Source organism: Sceloporus undulatus, chromosome 6, assembly GCF_019175285.1.
Source record: "Sceloporus undulatus isolate JIND9_A2432 ecotype Alabama chromosome 6, SceUnd_v1.1, whole genome shotgun sequence".
Lineage (NCBI taxonomy): Eukaryota > Metazoa > Chordata > Lepidosauria > Squamata > Phrynosomatidae > Sceloporus > Sceloporus undulatus.
In genome coordinates, this window is record NC_056527.1 from 92,820,097 (window position 1) to 92,839,090 (window position 18,994).

Consider the following 18,994-nt stretch of genomic DNA (forward strand, 5'->3'; position numbering starts at 1 on the left):
GAAGCCTCACCTTGCCAGAAAACAAAGTTGTCAGACTCTGCGTGGCAGGCAGAGACAGGAGGATGGTGGCACACCTGCAATTTTGGAGGAAAGAAAGAAGACAATAAACCAGCAGCCTTGATAGGGTTGCCACCTTTGAAAAAGTGACAAATTGAAATGTAACTGTTTCTTTTTCGGCATCCTTAAATATCAGTGAGCACAATAGGACTTTCGCTCATAATTACACTCTTGCTTAATTTTAGACAGAAAAAGCAATGTAAATCCTTGCTTGTCATGTTCTCACAGGCAAGAATGAAAATCTACTTTTTTCTTCTCCTTGCTTGTGAGATATTTTCTGTCAGTCCTATGAAAGCTTTCATTTCTGTGAGAACCATTTTACACAAGTCATTGAGTATATTCTTTGGCTTACCAAACAGGAGAACACATGATAGCAACTGCCAAAGAATATAGCAGAATCATTATCTTACAGCCCAGGTGTGTTTGGGGGATGGGAGACAAAGCAATAGCCATAGCAATAGCACTTACATTTCTATACCGCTTTATAGTGCTGAGCACTCTCTAAGTGGCTTACAATATGTTAGCCAATTGCCCCCAACAAGCTGGATACTCATTTTACCGACCTATGGAAGGATGGAAAACTGAGTCAACCTCTACCCCTGCAGGATCAAACTCACAACGTTTTGGCTGTAGTACCCGCATTTAATCACTGTGCCACCAGAAACATGACACATGGGGGAAAGTAGTTTGTAGAATTTTAGAGTTGAATTGCATGTATAGATCATGTAGTCCAACTCTCCCACACAATAAAGCATTATGCAATGCAGAATGCAACTATAGCTTCCTCAGCTGGCAGTCACCTAGCCTCTACTTCAGTATCTCCAGCATAGGAGCGCAAGAAAGTCTATTCCACTGTCAACCAGCTATTACTGTCAGGATATTTTTCCTGAAGTTTGACTGGAATCTGTTGTTGTTGTATGCTTTCAAACAATTTTTGACTTATCGCAACCCTAAGGCAAATATATGATGGGGTTGGTTTTTTGCAAGATTTGTTCAGAGGAGGTAGTCTTTGCTTTCCTCTGAGGCTGGAAGAATATGACTTGCTCAAGGTCACTCAGGCAGTTTCCATGGCTGGGAAGGGATTTGAACTCTGTTTCCTTGTAATTCCCATCCACTGGTTCTATCCCTGACCTCTGAAGCATCAGAGGAGCAATTTACTACATGATGTCTGTTGAAATAGTCAAAGACTGCTGTCATGCGACTGCCGGCTTCATATACACTTATTGGTTTTTTACCTGTTCACTGATAAAACGAAAACCTTTGTCAGGTCGCACACACTCATACGTTTCTCCTAGAACAGGGTTGAATGGCTTGCTGCCGGCACGGTAGTAGGTAGAAGCATAAGCAGATACGGCAAAGGCAGCCATGCAGATCTGCACAACAAAGGTGGAGAAAAAAAATGATGTTAGGAAGTGGCTACAAGGAAAGGAGACTTGCAAGCAGCCAGAAAATAACTGCTTATTAAAAGAGGGCCCATGCTAGGAAAAGAAAGTAAGCTCCTTTGACACTATACAATTACAGTCCTATGATTCCACTTTAACTGCTATGGCAACATCCTATGGAATCCTGGGATGTGTAGTTTTGTGGGATCTCTGCCAGAGAATTCTCGTGCCTCACCAAACCACAAGTGAAGCCCTATGTTCTGACAGTCATAGCATTTCCCATAAGGGACACTGCAACTTCAGGCTACACTCAATGGCAGCTGTTGACTTCCATGTCAGTGAGGCAGTGAATCTATTTTGGGGTTTTGTCTAAATTTTAAAGGAGCTATCCAGAATGTTGAACCCCATCCCCATCAGCACCTGGGACAGACAGTTCCTTTACAGTTCACTCTAAAACCAAGAACAGATTCACCCTCCAAATGACATGGTATCACTAACTACCATTGGCCACAACTACAGAACTCTAGATTCAAATAAAATCAGAAGAAAGAAACAAAACAAAACACCACCAGTCCCCACACTTGAGATTCAGAATGGGCTTATCTTCAGGAAAGGGATAGTTTAGGAAGAAATAACATTTTTTTTTTATTTCATAGGAAAGATGTGAGTATTCATGTTCTGGATGCACACAGTCACAGGTTCAATCCCCTAGCAGTGCCAGGCAGGGGCAGGCAACTGAGGTCCTTCTACATATTTTGAACTACACCTCTCATATTCCCTGACCACTTCCCAAGCTGGCTGGTGCTTATGGGAGTCGAAGTCCAAGGAGTTTATCTCACAAGGAAATTGAGTCCAACTAGAAAAAAAGACTCACTTTTATGACCATCTCCCATGGGAAGAGAACCGAAGAACTATGACATCATGCTTCCTGAGGAAGTAGGATCAAGTGTACAAAAGCTCATGCTACCAGCTTCTTTCTTTCAGTTAGCTTCAAAGGTGCTACAAAATTTCTTTGCAGAATGATTTTGCAGACGGACATGGCTATGTCTTTGAATTATACAATGACAATACGTTAAATAAGTAATCATTGACTGTCCTTCCAGTCTTCCAAATCTGCTGCTTTAGGCAGAAAAAATTGAAAGCTGTTATAAGTCTTAGGAAATAAAAGGTAGCCTCAAAGGTGCTACAAAATCTCTTTGCAGAATGATTTTGCAGACTAACACAACTGTGTCTTTGAATTCCCACTTCTGTTGTAGAAGTCATAGCCACTTACTAGGGATGGGGGAAAGTACTCGTTTTATCTGACTAATCTGAGTGCTTAGAGACTAGCACAGGAGTGGTGTGAATCACAAACAATATGGGAGATATCAAGATCAAGAAATTACATTTCTTTTAAATATTATGGCCTCTTGATTAATGATTTCAGGCACAGATGTGTTGGCTTTGTTCCCAACTGCTGGTAAGGAAAGGTTCTCTGTAGAGACACCTTTTTTTAACCACATCTGTATTCCAAGGCCATGTTTTAGCATTCAATAGGATGAAACTCTGGATGGGACTGCATGGGTGGACAGAGACATCAGGAAGATCTGACTACTCACAATCCCTTGGGGTGGGTTCCCAAAGTAGGAGAGATAAGGAAGCATGACTTCTCTTTTTATCAAGAGTTGGTCAGCCAAGGATCAAGGACCATCCCATGACATTTGCTCCCTGAGATGAAGGGCAAGAGGGTATCTCCTCCTCTCTCCATTAACAGTTAACCAACTGGACTGGCAATTTAACCTTCCTTCAGTATTTGCAGTGGGATAGCATTTTCCACCATAGCTGAGGGAGCAGCCTAACTTAAAGAGCCCCAGAAGAGGTTTTCTGGCATAAACCACTCTGTCCTCCAAAAGGATGAACCAACCGGACAGTTCATGGGAACAGTCCTCCAGCATCTGCTGCCTGAGATAGTCACCTCACTCTGCCTACAGTAGGCCAAAAAAATACGTAGAAAACGCATTTTCATCTGGCCACCACAACTCCTGCTCCAAGATGAGGGTTCAGGAAAGGAAGCAGTAAGAAAGGCAGATACCAATCTTTCACAAGGATCCAGAGTGCGGCTGGCTGCATCCAATAGGGCACTGTACTCTAATTCCTCACAAAGTCGCTGCAAGGTGTTGAGGGGCTCATTCAACTGGACTGGCATGGAAACTTTGGAGAGATCCTTGCCAATGTTGTTGCGAAGAATGTTCCAAACACTGACATCGCTGGCATGGACATGAGAGGCCGGCAGGCAGTTCCGGCGCATTATTCCGGGTCCCGGCCCAGGGAGGTACAAAGGGAGAGGCACAGGCAGACTCAGCATTGCCTCTGAGGGTTCCCCAACACAGTGCATAGCAGCTGGGCCTGTTGGGAGGCACACAAACAACTACTGTCAAGTGAACACCATTAATTAAAAACAAACAATTTCCTCTAATTTTTCAAAACATGTACACAGTGACTTTAAAATTCATTATTTTAATTGTTAAACATTCTTTTCAAGAACTCATTAATGGTTAGTTTAAATAATTTTGATTTAATCAGTTAATTAATTGATTAATAATTATATAATAATAAATTAATGATAATTTAATTCAAGAGTTTAGAGACTGGAACTGGGGTAAAGTGCAAAGGAGCTGACACTTTTTATCATTTTACACGATTCTGATGTAAAAATCAACAACTTGTTAATCAACAAATTAATGTTACAATTTTTTCACCCAATGGCTTAATGTTAGCAAATTATTTTCCTTTAATGCTAAAATTAACGTTTCCAAGTTTGGAAAAGAGTCCTTGAAGCTGGATGGCCTTGATTTGATGAGCCAAAAACCTATCTCCTTCATTCAGGCGCTCCCAATACGTCCCTCAGTCCAATTTTCCAGGGGCATGGATGTATGAAGCCTTATATTTAAAAACACACATGCACTCACCCAAAATCCTAAACTGGAAAAGGCAAATCTATCCATTGACAAAACAGATCAATCTCTGAACTTGTTTTACTTTTACTTTCTTTACTGTCCTCTTCCTCTTTTCCTCTTGTGTTGTCTCTTTTTAGATAGTAACGCAGAGGTCAGTAAAGTAGTCTGTGTTATTGTTATTTACCAGGAACCTCTCTCATAGTGTACATTATGTAATTTTATGTATACTTAGCTACATAGCAGAGGAGCTAAGAAACGTTACTAGTGAACTGAGATGTGTAATGGGAGAAAGAAAATAATGTCATGATGCACATCAGCACTTCCTAGCCTGTCTCCCATCGTGGATCAGTCATTTTGCTAGCTCCCCTATGTAGTAACATAACAGTATGGATCTGGACATTACAAAACCACTCAGTTCTAATTCCTCCAGATGTAAATCCGCTTATAAAAATGCAAGTCCCCAACAAGATTTTGGCCATTATCATTTTCATCATCATCATAATCATCATCATCTGTTCAGAAAGCCTTTTCCATTGTAGACTACAAATGCAATCATCACAGGCATGTTTGTGAAGACATAGGAAAGAGCTTTCCCAGTGGCTGCTCCCAGGCTATGGAATTCCGTGTCACAGAAACCTAGGTGGTCCACTCCCTGTTCTCTTTCTGCCAGCAGGCAAATACCTTTTTATTTAGGCAGGCCTTTGTGCCTGAAGGGTTTTTCATTGTAGTGCCCTGTGCTTTTATCATTTTTATTATGGTTTAAATGTGTTTTAAATTGTTTTAACTTTGTGCTTTTGACAGAATTGTTTTACTTAACTTTTTAAAAATGGTTTAATAACAAGATTTTAGCTGTACATTATTTTACTTTTGTTGTAATCTGTCTTGGGTCCCATGCTGGGACAAAGTTAGGTTATATAAATTAAATTATACATAAAAAAAAATCTGAATCAGATCAAAAGCTCTATTAGCTCGCATTCTGTTTCCAACAGCTTGTGGACAGCAATATGTTTCTAGGAAGTTCCAAAGAGGGTCACAAAAGTGTCTGTTCTCAAACATCTTTCCAACCCTTGTGCTTCATTACAAAACTAAATTCTGGATGACCAAAATCACCAATGCAAGTTCTTCTTCTTTTTTAAAAAATAGATTTTCCTCCACAACCCCTCAAGACCACAATTATTTAAACAAAAGGTGTGTGTGTGTGTGGGGGGGTGAGATTCCTTTCAGCCAGAATGCCAAATTCAGTTTTCGACAGGGCAGAAAGGAACTGAAGGGAAAGGGCAGAAGCCTGCATGTGGAGGGGGGCAAAGCTTCTGTTAAAAATGCTGAGCTAGCTCTTCAACATGGGTAGGGGCAGTATAGGCCATAGAGTTGCCAGACTGAAAACTGAAGACAGCTCTTGTACCTATAAAAATGGCCCAAATGAGAGAGATTTAATAGGTATTCCATATTACACAACCAGGGAACATGCAACACCTGCTGAAACCCCCACTTCTACACAACCATTAAAGGCACAGGAACCATCTCCAGTTCCCACTCTAGCAGCCCAGCAGGCTATATGCCACCCAAGCTCCATTTTTGAGGCCCCCAAAGTCTGCACAATCCACACACACGCACACACACACACACAGACCATACAAAGGCTGAAATGGAGACCCTCTGAGATCTTTGAAATTGAAAAGTTTGGTACTAAAGTCCTATGGTTCCTCACCTTTGTTTTGGTCCCTCTCCTTGTTTCCCTAACCTACCCTACACTACCTTACCCACTGCTCCATTCCGTACCTCCTTCCCTCTGCAAACAAACCCACCAAAACATTTCTTGGATGAAGTACCTTTGTGACACCGCCCAGGTCCTCCTGCAACCTCTGCCATTTCTTCTGAGATGTTGTTAGTCACTTCGCTGATGCAGGACTCGTCATCTGTGGCCTGCAGGAGCAATAGGAGGTTACACAGGCCAAGGGAAATGCTGACTTTGCCAGGAAAGAGGAAAAAAGGAGGGGAGAGGAAATGGCTGTGTTGGTGTGAAGAGAATTTGTGGCTGGGCAAGGGCTTGAGCTTTCAGCAAGTTCCTAAACTCCAAGGCACCTTACTAGTGTATGTGTAAGATAGAGTTCCTTGCACACACACACATCCAGGGTGCTTCAAAATTGTGTTGGAGTGGGGCAAACTTCTAGCCTAGTTCTGCCTACTGCTATGCTATGAATTTCATTGACACAAATCCAGTTCTCCCTGCCAAACAAACTCTAAAGAACAAGCAGGTGTCTGATGAATGAGCTTCTAAGTCCTGTCCTTCAGAGACAGCAAACAGCAGAGGAAAGAAAATTATAGTTGGAAATTTATCCCCAGAAAAACTACCAGACTGGAAACCTAGAGATTTAATACAGAATGAAAACTGCTTGAAGTTGAAAGAAAGTAGAAGCCAAGACCTGAGGTTCCTAAACAGAATAGCCCACCACTCCCAAATCCTAGATGCTCCATCCGCATGTCCCCAAGGAACTGTAGGATTCACTACTAGAATGTCACAATATCTCCTGATTTGAAGCAGCCAGCCAGAGTTATGTCCAAAAGTGGGGAAACAGAAGGAAAAGAAAAGACCTAAGCTAACATATGAAGGGTATCCATGCTGCCAAGTTTGCACCTTCCAGTTGTGATAGTAAGCTAAAAGAGGAAGACCACAAAAATAAAAGAATTTGAGAGATTGTGATAGTAGGAGAGGAAGACAGGCTGTTGGGAGAATGGGAGGGGAACAACAACTGCTAGGCAGGGGGAAGTGGCGTTGCTGCTGACTAATTCACAAAGGATGAAAGAGAAAAAAAGAAAGAGAAATGTGAAACGTGAAACAATCATAATAATAAGAATGGATGACGTAATTATATTTTAAAAGAAAAAAACTGTTACACTGGTCTGGAGCGCAAATGTTTATCTTGTTCAAGCTTAGATGAAATCTATTCTATTATTTAGCATCGCTATGACTTTCTAAAGCGACTCTGTAATCATGACATAACTGGGCTATGTATATATTTCACAGTTCAGACACAACAGGTTCTTTTATCATTAATCCCTTTTTTCAAGTATAAGTAAGTTACACCAAAGCTGCAATGCAACAGGAATAATTTCACCCCTTTTGCAGTGTATGTCTATCTTCTGAACAATAGGCAGAAAGTATAATTACAACTACTTTTTAAGAGAGACAGTATGGTGCAGTGGTTTAAGCACTGGACTAGAACACTGGGAGACGAGGGTTCAAATCCCTGTTTAGCCATGGAAATTCACTGGGTGACTTTGGGCAAGTCACACTCTTTCAGTCTTAAAGGAAGATAAGAGCAAACCCGATCTGAACAAATTCTGCCCACAAAACCCCATGAGTCTTAGGGTTGCCATATCTTGGAAATGAACTGAAGGCACATAGCAATAATGACTACTTTGAAAGCACTGAAGCTGTTACTGTGAGTAATTACTTTGTGTCTGTCCAAGCTTTGATATAGTTTATAAAATACAAGCCACACTTAGAAGTGAATTAAACTGGGCAATATTAAACTTGGAAATAAAGGAAACTAGACAACATCAGCTGGCACTTTGTGGCTATTTATTCAGCCATCATCAGGTGGAGCTACTGGTTCACTGAAAAGCTGTCCATGCTATTACTGAGCTGATCGTGAGCTCCTGCAGGCTGGGAACCAGAGCCATGCAAATCGTGTATCTCAAGTTTCATTTTTCTAAATGGATATTTCACTGGCACAACACATCTCTCTTAAAAGGCCTGCACAAACAAACCGCAACTAATCTTCCAGCTGTGAATATTTCTGCTGTTGTCAGCCACTTTTCCACCTGTTGGGGAGATCTGCCCCAAATACTAGGCTGCAGGCACTTGCTCTGCATTTCATCATTAAGTTTATTTGTACGTTTATTGTAAGTTTATTTGACATTTCTATCATGATGTCTGAAGAGACTCACAGTATGATTCCCAACAGAGAAGTGGCCTGGCCTCTCAACATATGAGAAGAAGAACTTGGAAATGTTTATTTTTTGGACTACATGGTGGCAGAGGGATTCTGGGAGCAGTAGTCCAAAAAAACCTTCCCCATATTCAGTGTTCAGTACTTGGCAAAGAATGTCTTTTAAAACTCTCCCTTCTATGAAGCTCTTTAATGATCATCACATCCACTAACCTCATTCTCAGATGAGCTGGCTGACAGGAAAACCTCACAGGCATCAAAGAACTCGGTGTGTGAATCCGAGAGAGACACGATGCTGCGATTAGATAACTGCTGCTCCTGACCCTTAACCAACAAAGTATTATTTGGCTGCAGGCCAGAGGAAGAAAAGATAATGAAGAGATCAAAAACATGCAACAGTCATTAGAGTCAGACACACAGAATATCTAGGGTCCAAAACACACTGCAAAAATAACTCAGTTTGTGATCGCTTTAACTGCCCTGGCTCAAAGCTAGGGAATTCTGGGAACTGTGGTTTTGTGAGACATTTAGCCTTCTCTACAATTCCCAGGATTCCCTAGCACTGAGCCAGGGCAGTTAAAGTGGATTATTTCTGCAGTGAATTTTGTACATAACCACCCACCTAGCACATTCTGCAGTATCTTTGAAGGGCTTTGGAATAAGTTTTACCACACTAAAGTGCACTGGGGTACACTGAATTACAGTTTCCTTAACTGATAAGGGCTTAATTCTGCATCAAGTAAGGCAGAAACCAATAAGAACTTGCAAACCCAATATTAAAGTTATCACTGGAGTTTTGAAAAATTACTTTTTGGCTCTACAACTCCCAAAATTTCCATCCACCATGGCTGCTGGCCGGGGCACTCTAGGAGCTGTAGTTCCAAAAAGTAACTTCTCCTACCTCTGGCAACAGCCATCTCCTGTTTGTTTTCAGGATCAGATGGTGCACTGCCTCTGGATATAGAGGTTACATTTTATCATGTTGCTAATTGATACATCTGTCTTCTACAAATTAATCAATTCCTTCTTTAACCACTGTAAGAAAATAAATTCAGCTAAATGCAGAGGCCATCTTTTTTCTCCAGTATCATCACTCCTCCCGTATGGCAGAAAGTAGGGGGATTGGTGCCCTTAAGCAAACTGTTTTTTCAGCCCCAATGCCCCTACGTTCTGCAATATGGGGGGATGATGGTACTGGCTTAATTTGCAGAGTCGTTGTAATGATTACAACCAGATTATGCATTTGAAGGACTTTGAATCCTTAAAAGGGCTATGACACAGTCAGGAATCACGGGCAGCTTTCCCATCCTGCAGAAAGGGATTCCATTTCTTTCTTTTCTCTACCCATATAGGGAAGAAGTAGAAGCAAAGTGCTTACACAGCCCTACTTCCAAGCAGCATTTGGGCTCTGATCAGGAGTCACATTGTGCTTGTAAATACCAGCTAAGAGATGCTGGTTTTGTACACTCAGTGAATGGAAATAAACAGGGAAATTGCCTCCCAGTCACAGACACTCCACATGCACAGAGGGAAGTGGGGGGGGGGGGGGGAATGGAGCATCTGGCAGCCAAGATTCCAACCTTCCACAGGCCAGAGTTTCTCCACCCAAACCCATCCCATTTCTCTTAAGCATCATAATTAAGTATTCATCCATAAACTATCCATTGTACAATATATCACATTAAGCAACTAGAAAATTGGTGCAATTATATATATTTAAAAACAAATGAGCATAAAATCTCACAGTATCCAACTGGCTGGGAGTGAACCCCAAAGGCCATTTTTTCCCACCTCTGTCCTAGAAGAATGGCTCACCTCATCAGGGTTGAATGAAGCAAAAGAATCCAGGGTGGTGTCTGATGAGATGGAGAGAGAATGGAAGCGACGGATACATTCAGGATTGTCCAATGTTTGCAGAGAAGCCTAGAAAGTGGGGGAAGATGGATATTTGAGAGCTTGATGGGATGTAGAACTGGAAGTGGCTGCTTATGGTGGGGATAAGCAAACTGCAGCCACGAGCCATACAGTATGTGGCCCCCAACCCCCACCTTTCTGGCCCTTGAACTCTGCCATCAATCCCACAGAGATCAAAGCCCAAAATAATTTTTAGAACAATTTTCAACACAATTTAGGAGCAATTTTTGCCCCTAGATCAGTCATAAATCTCCCCAAATATGTGAGGACACACAAAATATCTCAGCCCAATCCCACAAGCATCCCTGAACCCCATACTTTCTGCCAAATAACTCAATTTTCCTCTGATGTTTCTTTCAAATAGGCAACAAGAAGTGAGGGGACATCTCTTCCTGCTACCATTTGAGAGGGACTTCAGAGGAAAAATGGTATTTGAGCTTGCTATGTGAGTGGAAGGAGTCTTGGGGTTGCATAATCCTTGACTTCTGTACTGTCTGAAAAGCATCATTTGGCCACCCTGCCAAAGGACCCTGGCTCTGTCCTTACCCCAGCCACTGAAGTTCCAAAGGCACCCCCACGGCCACTAGGTGCAGAAGGTCCAGTGGAACGCTGTAGATCTAGCATCTGTTGCAGTTCCTGAAGACGGTCTCGTTCCGTACTCAGTACAGCCAGTACACTGCTGAGGGACCCATGAACTGGCAAATGAATGGCATTTGGAAAAAGATTAGTCCATGATTCCAGGAAATTCAATGTTGGATAAAGGTTTCAGATTATCTAAAACACCAAGTTTTGTTAAGGAAAGAAACTCAAACTCTTATCCCCTATGGCTGCCAGGACCCAACTGAAAATGCTGTTCTAATTTAAATAGTCTGTCTGCCTCTTAATCCACATCACAAATCCACATGCTTGATCAAAGAGTCATCAATGCTGGTCTGTTGCCTAATGGGACCAAAGACTTTAGCAAGATTTTGGACCTGATTTGCCAACTACTTCAACTCCCTCCTGAATTACTCTGGATTTCTGAATCTGTTGCTCAAAAATCCATGTGTTTGAACTAATTTTGACCACATTTACACATAGGTTGACAACTTGAATATTTTCTTGCAATTCTGAGACAACCTGCAAACTTCAACTTTTTTCTCTTCTTTTTATTTTTTCATTTTTTTGCTTCACATGAGCATAACCACCAATACCAGCTTAATCAATACTGGGAAATTTTAGTAGTACTGGAGTGAGTTTATATGAGAGCACGTGTCACAGAGAGAACAAGCAGAGTTAGGACAGAAATGAATCAGGGGTCAGGACCTGGATTTCCTACATCAGATGAGTGCATGGTCTGTGATCAAGCATGTGGATTTGTCTAACTTAAGAAGCAAACAGACTCTTTAAAGTATAATATAGGGACTGGAGCATAGATTTGGCGCAGCTCTAGGCCTCTTAAGATGCATGTATCATTTAAACAGCATACCTCCAAAGTGACTTGAAGCAGTTTTATTTTGGGCTGTCTGTTTGGGCCCATAGATTCTAGACAATATGTTCAGTTGGGTCAGAGTATAAAAATGTGCATGGGGAGTTGCAGCCCAATCATAGCTGCCATTTCAGGTGACCAGAAATGATGCGGCATCACTGCCAGGCATCTTTCTAGCTTTTCTGTTTTTTTCTATGCTGATTCTATGGGCTCATCTAAATTTACCATGATACAACAGGCTGCCCTTGGCATATTCTGACCACAAATTCTCTCCAAATCTCCTCCTTACCTGCTGCCAGTTGTCAGCAATGTAGACAAGCCCTATGACTCTGTTTCATTGTGTTTGACAAAGGTCCTGTACAGATGAGAAGAAAGGGACGGCCTTTGGCCGTCCCTTTCTTCTCTGGATTGTTGCCGCGGCAACTGCATGGCTGTGGCAACGATCCACAGGAAAAAGGAACTAAAAAATGGAGCTCCTTTCCCGCAACACCAACAAGGCGCCATTTGCGCCCTGGGACGTCACTGTGATGTGTCTTGTGGGACACACTGTTTGGACGTGTCACACAAGACACATCATTGGTACACACACTGCCTAAATGTGCACACACCAAAATGGCAGCGCCCATACGTATTAGGGCTTGGGAGCGTGTGGTTGCTGCACGCTCCCAAGCCCTAGTATGGACGCAGCCACGCCGCTTTTGGCCCGTTTGTACCAGGCCATAATAGCCTTTTGAGAATATAAAAAGTGTTTTCTTTTCCAGTCAAAAAACCATTTTGTCAGCTGAAAAAAGAAAATGGGGGGCTTGGGGCAGGGGATCAGTGGGAGTCCAAAGGGTCACAGTAAATCCTTTAACAGGCTGCATGGCACTTGTGGGCTCCATGACTCTAACTGCTATCTTATACCCCTCATTCTACAGAAGCACAATAAATTATTCCAGATAAAGCAAGGTGTAACATTTATGCAAGTCCTACGGTTCAGTCTTCTTTGATACAGAATCTGGATTACCTCATTTAAAAAATTGTGAATTATTGTAGCAAAGATTATACATGCCTAAAGAAAAATGTCAAATTTTAAGAAAACAAACAACAGAACCAGAAGTCCATAACACATTCTTTAATTCCAACGGACTTCGCTCTCTCTCGTTCTCTCTCTCTTTCCACCTGGCAAGATGAGAATTGGTGTTTTTGCACTCTGACATCAATAAAAATAAAATTCAGGTCAAGTAAACTGTCAGGTCTAGGAACTGCAGATACAAAAACCAATTAGCACTGGCCATAAACATACCTTTCTGAGCTAAAATCCAGAAGCTTCTCTGCAGCTGGCTATATTCTGGAGGGACACTGAAGATGGCCTGGTTCTGACATGACTCCAAATATCTTGAGAGATTAGGTACAGAGCCATGCAGGCGTCCCACCTGCTAGGAGAAAAATGCTTGAGTTTAGACATCTAGCAAAACAGCTTCACAATCACACCTTTTTCCTCTTTATTTTACTTAAAATGGCTTTCTCCTTCATCCCAGAAAAGTACTGTGTCCCTATTATTTCTGCCACCACAATACATAATGGGCTCCTTCTAAACTAGACCACAGCTTGGAAAATCACTTTTTGAAAAGCAATTTATTACGGTTATAGGGCCAAGGTGCCCCCAAACAATTAGTTACTGCTATAGTCACTTCTTAAAAAACTACTTTCTCTTTATGAAGTTGAAGGCTTTAGATTTTTGTGAGTTTTTCAGGCTATGTGGCCATGTTCTAGAAGAGTTTCTTTCTGATGTTTTGCCAACATCTGTGGCTAGCATCTTCAGAGAATGCTTGCCTGGAAAGCAGTTGGGTATATATATTGTGTGACCTGGAAAGGCAGTTGTGATTTGCATGTGTATTGTTCTGTTGCTAATGGCAGGCCTCAGGGTGGGAGGGTATGCAAAGGATGATTAGTGTCTGCTTGATTAGTGCTCATTATCTGCTGGGAAACCCCTGACCCTGGGAGATTTCTCATTTGCCACTGAAATCCACAAAGACCTGGACAATTTCAACAGGAAAAAGGAAACCCTTAAAATAAACAGGGTTTGGCTACCAGTCCTGAAAAATAGCGAGAAGAAGACTCAACAAATGCAAATGAGAAATCTCCCAGGGTCGGGGTTTCTCAGCAGACAATGAGAACTAATTTTTCTAATTTAAATTAAATAGGAATGCAGCATCATAAGGCACAGCACAACACAGTGGTCTAGTTATGTGCTATTCCTCCTCCACCATCTTCTGAGATTTCACTTCAGTAACTAGAAAAACAACTTACATGTTATAAACGCCACAACATAGAGAGTCTAGCGGCACCTTAGAGACTATCAGGTTTTTTGGTGACAGGCCACTTCATCAAATACAGTCCATAAAAGCTTATGCCAAAAAAAAACATGTTAGTATTTAAGGTGCTACCAGATTCTTTGGTGTTGCATTTGCAACAGCAGAGCAACATGACAGTGACATAAACCCAAAAGGTCTAATACCATCACATGCAGACCAAAAAAAAAATCCTTCTGCTTTGTCTTACTTTAAATGGCTTTCTCCATTGTCTGATACAGCTTCCCTTCTACCCCAAAACAAACAAACAAACAAACAAATCAAAATAACAATCCCAAACCAGCTCACCCTGCCAATGGTGTCATCTTTTGCAAAACTCTGAGTACACCAAATGCGTGTAGACCTCTTCCCCTTTCTGGGTCTCTCCGTGCTTGCTGAGGTCTGTAAAAGCAAGCAAGAATCGAATAGAACTACTTCTATCACTAAAGAGTTATTTTAAGTGAGACTGCAAAGCACTGCATGCTCTCAGACAATCCCTGATTTCACAGTTAAAGAAGGGGTGCCTGAGAATGAAAATCACACATAAACATGGTAGAAGGTTATGCAAGATGTTATGGAAACAGCTACAGAGCTAGTGGTAATGAAAATACTCAAGACATTTTATGCAGAAGAAACATTACAGTTCCCATCACTGTACATACCTGACTACTGGAGATGAGGGGGGCAGAGGGAATGCGATGGAGAGATTCCAAGCTCTGTAGCATACAGTTGAGCTCCTGAAGCTTTTCCTGACATTCTGTGAGTTCTAGGAAGAAAAGAAACTAAAAGTTATTAAGAGAGGTAGGGAAATTTTGACCTGCATGGGCAACATCTGTGGGACCTCTTGTTCTGTCAAAGCTCCAGTCACTTATCATTTGGAAGATGGATTTCTGGAGAGGCATGGGATAAATAAATAATCTGTACCGCAAGCATAGTTTGGAACCAGTTCTGAAAAGATTTATTCTGTTGCCAAACCCAACAATGCCCAAGAGAAAGATGGTAAGAGTATCACATCTCACCTGCTGAACATCTGTCCAAGCCTTTACTGTCACTCAGCCAGTAATTCACCTTATCTCGGTGATTGCCTAGGGAAGACAAGGCAGGGGCACTTTCTGATGTCAGAATGCGGTGCCTTGAGCTGCAGGCCTGCAAGAATGAGGCAAGATGGTGCACATTATTATTTGTTTTAATTTTTAAAAATTAAAATATCCAGAGGAGTCAGATGAGAAGGGAGCCTCAATAAGCACCAAATAAAGTATTCTATAGGCTCCAGGGGCAACATATTAAATATCCCAGAGCTACAGCCATTTTTTCACATGGAAGATGGCTGTGGTTCAAGGGTGAAATGCTTGCATGCTCTAAGTAAAAGTGCTTTAGGTCTTGAAAACCACTTTTCTCTGCAAATCCACTAGGTGGTAATCCATTAAATGAGCGCCATTAGTAGAGATATGAGAATTCTATCATTTTAGACAATATGTCCCATAAACTGAAGCATTTGAGAACTAACATTTGTTGAGGATTAGAATTAGGATCATAAATGGGCTCAGTCAACCTAATTTACCAGGTGAATCTTACAATCGATCAGCAGGCCTTTAATTACTAACTGTGTCTAAATGGATATGTTGGATTTTTTATGGTGTGTGTGTGTGTGTGTGTGTGTGTGTGTGTGTGTAGTGCTTTAAAGTGTTTTAATGACTGCTTTAAACTAATATATAATTATATATTTATAACATATTGTACCTTATTAGATGCTTTTCCTGTGTCCCAAAAAGCAAGATACAATTAAAATATAAATACAAATAAATAAAATTATTAGAGTGTTGGTCTCGGACTGGGGAGACCTAGATTCAGTACCCCACACAGCTATGAAGCTATCTCACAGAGTTATTGTAAAGAAAGAAATGGAAAGAGGAATGAGAGAAATGTAATTTTTGAAGTACAGCTACCAGAATCCTCATGCCAGTCTGGGAGGATGATACATACCATCTTCTCCTTGAAGGATAGGTGGGATGTAAATGTTATCAGCCAAGAGCTAAATAAAATACAGTGCACCCCCGTCAAGTGCAGGCTTGCCATCTGTGGTTTGCGGATGGCAAGCACCAGCTTTATGAATGGGCACGTGCACACATGGTGATACAAATGGGAGCATGCACCCACTGAGAACAACAGGCCTTAAGGTCCCTTTTTTTACTATCCGTTCACCCATTGAGAACAATGTGACTTAAGGTCCTGTGGTTTTTTTTACTATCCATGGGGGGATCCGGAATGGTTCCCCTGCAAATAGCAAGGGCCTCACTGTATGTGGGATGTATTAATTGCACCCTATGGAATCATAAAAGCTAACTCTGGCCCAAGGAAAATAACATTTTCCCACAGAAATGACACAAGTCTTCTCTCCTTACATGTAAGCAGAGAAAGAGAAGCAAGGAAAGATCCTTAAATATATGAGGCCACCACCCACTTTCATAGAGCTAGAGTGATGCAGTGTTTAAAGTGTTGGACTAGCACTTAGTAGACTAGATTGACTTGGGCCAGTCACTCTGTCTTAGCAGACCAAAAGACCTACCTGACAAAAATGGGAAGGAGCAAAGTCTCTTGAGCTCATTAGAGAAATGCAAGATGTAAAAATAATAACCAAAAACCAACATACTGCAGCTTTTAGCACAGCAGGAAATCCGTTTTGCCTAAAGCTCACCTGTGCAGGATGGGGAGCTCTCCCACCATGGCCACCCATCAGGAACTTCTCTGCTTGGCGGTGTGAGCACAGCTTGGCCACCCAATTATTGAAGAGTTCCTGGGATTTTATCTAAAATAGATTAAGTAGAAAAGGGACATTAAACAGCAAGAAGCATAAACAGAGACCAGAGCACAGGGGCCCTTTCACACTACAGTTATGTCACTATGATACTACCTTAAGGACAATGGCTGCATCCTATGGAATCCTGAGGTTTGTAGTTTGGGGAGGCAATATGTGTGTGCATGCACCCACCTTCAAGTCACCTGTTGATTTATGGCTACCCCATGAATTTTCAGAGTTTTCTTAGGCAAGGAATACTCAGAGGTGGTTTGTCAGATCCTTCCTCTGAAATGTAGCCTACAGCACCTATAAATACCCCTTCCTAACTGCAAATCCCTGGATTCCATAGTCCGAAACCATGGAACTCTAAAATCATGGAAACTAAGGCAGAATATAGCACTGTAAACTGTGTGAAAGGCCTCCAGAGCAGATTTAAGACATTTTGCTATTTGAGGAAGAACAGCAGAAGATACCCACCCCAACATTAATCAAAGGGAATCATATCTGAACCACAGAAGCTTGCAGAAGTGCTACTCTCCCTCTTCTCACAGCAGAGGCACAGCAATAAACTATAAATTGAAATAATTAATACTTTGCTGTCCTTTCATAACCCTCAAAAATCAGGTACCCGAGGCTGCTGAGGCAAGGGCAACTTCTACAGGGGCAGGGGAGAGATGGAATTAAACAAAAGAAATGGTAAACATTAGCACTGATAATTCCCAGGCACTGGAAATGCATTTCTAAGCCCGAATCCACAAACTAGAAATATTTTTAACTCAGCAGATCATCAGATTAATCCAGAGGATTAATTTATTTCACAGCAGTAATAGTTAGATATGGGCTGCCAACACAGGTTGTATGAGTTCTTCTATCAAATTCTATTTCCATTATGGGAAGAAGCAAGAGCAAGGTGTTAGTCTTCACAGCTGCAGATAAAAGCTTACTACCACTACCCCCACCACTACTACTACTATATTTCTTGTAGAAAAACAAAAGCATGGGAACCAGAATGGGTCCAGAACTTCCTCACAAAACTTTTTGGCTACAGGTACAAGGAGGACTCCAGCAAACATATCATGAAAGCATTGGGACATACAGGATTCAGTTTTTAACATTCCTTTATAAATTCTCAAATACATGTTCTGAAAGCTATAAATTCATCTTTGGCTGTGAATGTATAGAACTGATCTGCCATAGTCAGGGAGACACTCAGCCTTTCCCTATTTAGCACATACCCATACACAAAGCCTTTCTCTACACTCACTACACACTTAGATGATCCCACTTTTATGAATAGGCCCAGGTTTTCACAGCCCTGCAGAATTTCCAACCCTTGAGCTCTAAAAACTGGACTGACAACTCCAGTAAAGCAAAAGAAATAATATCTTGCCCTGATTTAGATAACTATAGGCACACAACTATATTTCTTTGAATAGCTAGTACTTGGCATATAACCTTTCACCCAGGTTGCTGAGCTGAGAAGAGTTCTATCAGGTCATTCATAGTATTATTATATAAGCATTATACCACAGTGCAAACGATTATCTGTTTTCCTATACCCTATGTGTGCAGCCAGCACAGAAGATCAGCAAACAGAAATTTGCTTTTAGATGTTATTTCTCAGATCAGAACATTCAATATAATTGCCTATATGAATCAGACCAAATGCCTATACAGTACAGATTCTGTTCCCACAGGAGTCAACATGATCATGGAATCACAGAGTTGGAGCACAAGGGCCATCTAATTCAACCCCCTGCCATGCAGGAATGCAAAACTAAAGCACCCTTGAAATATGCCCATCTAAAATCTGTTTAATGACCTCCAAAAACAGAGTATCCACCACTCTAAAGCAACCTATTCCACTATCAAACAGTTTTTACCATAAAAAAATTAAGTGGAATCTATTTACTTGTACTTTGAATCTACTGGTATGTATTCTAATCTCTGGAACAACAGAACACAAGCTTGCTCCATCTTCTATATGACGTCCTTTCAGATATATAAAGATAGCTAACATATCTTTATCCCTCATGCATTAGTCTAGCATCATTATACAACATTCTCACACAAGCTTTCCCATTTTCCATACTGAGCAAACTGAGGCCTAGTGTCAACAACATGCCAAAGGCTAACTGGTACTTGTATTCAGGC

The 18,994-nt window shown here is 41.4% G+C and overlaps 1 protein-coding gene across 2 annotated transcripts in view; it reads right to left on the reverse strand.

Annotated features, from left to right (window-relative positions):
* OSBPL7 (oxysterol binding protein like 7) overlaps positions 1–18,994 on the reverse strand; it is a 46,018-nt gene that overhangs the window by 8,423 nt on the left and 18,601 nt on the right. For both annotated transcript variants that reach the window (XM_042473392.1, XM_042473393.1), the window contains exons 6-17: positions 16,739–16,849; positions 15,063–15,189; positions 14,706–14,809; positions 14,353–14,445; positions 12,996–13,125; positions 10,789–10,937; positions 10,144–10,251; positions 8,542–8,676; positions 6,205–6,298; positions 3,511–3,824; positions 1,293–1,430; positions 11–74 (exon numbers count right to left, since the gene is read on the reverse strand). In XM_042473392.1, coding sequence (XP_042329326.1) covers positions 11–74; positions 1,293–1,430; positions 3,511–3,824; positions 6,205–6,298; positions 8,542–8,676; positions 10,144–10,251; positions 10,789–10,937; positions 12,996–13,125; positions 14,353–14,445; positions 14,706–14,809; positions 15,063–15,189; positions 16,739–16,849 — 1,567 coding nt within the window. The remainder of the gene's footprint in view (positions 1–10; positions 75–1,292; positions 1,431–3,510; positions 3,825–6,204; positions 6,299–8,541; positions 8,677–10,143; positions 10,252–10,788; positions 10,938–12,995; positions 13,126–14,352; positions 14,446–14,705; positions 14,810–15,062; positions 15,190–16,738; positions 16,850–18,994) is intronic.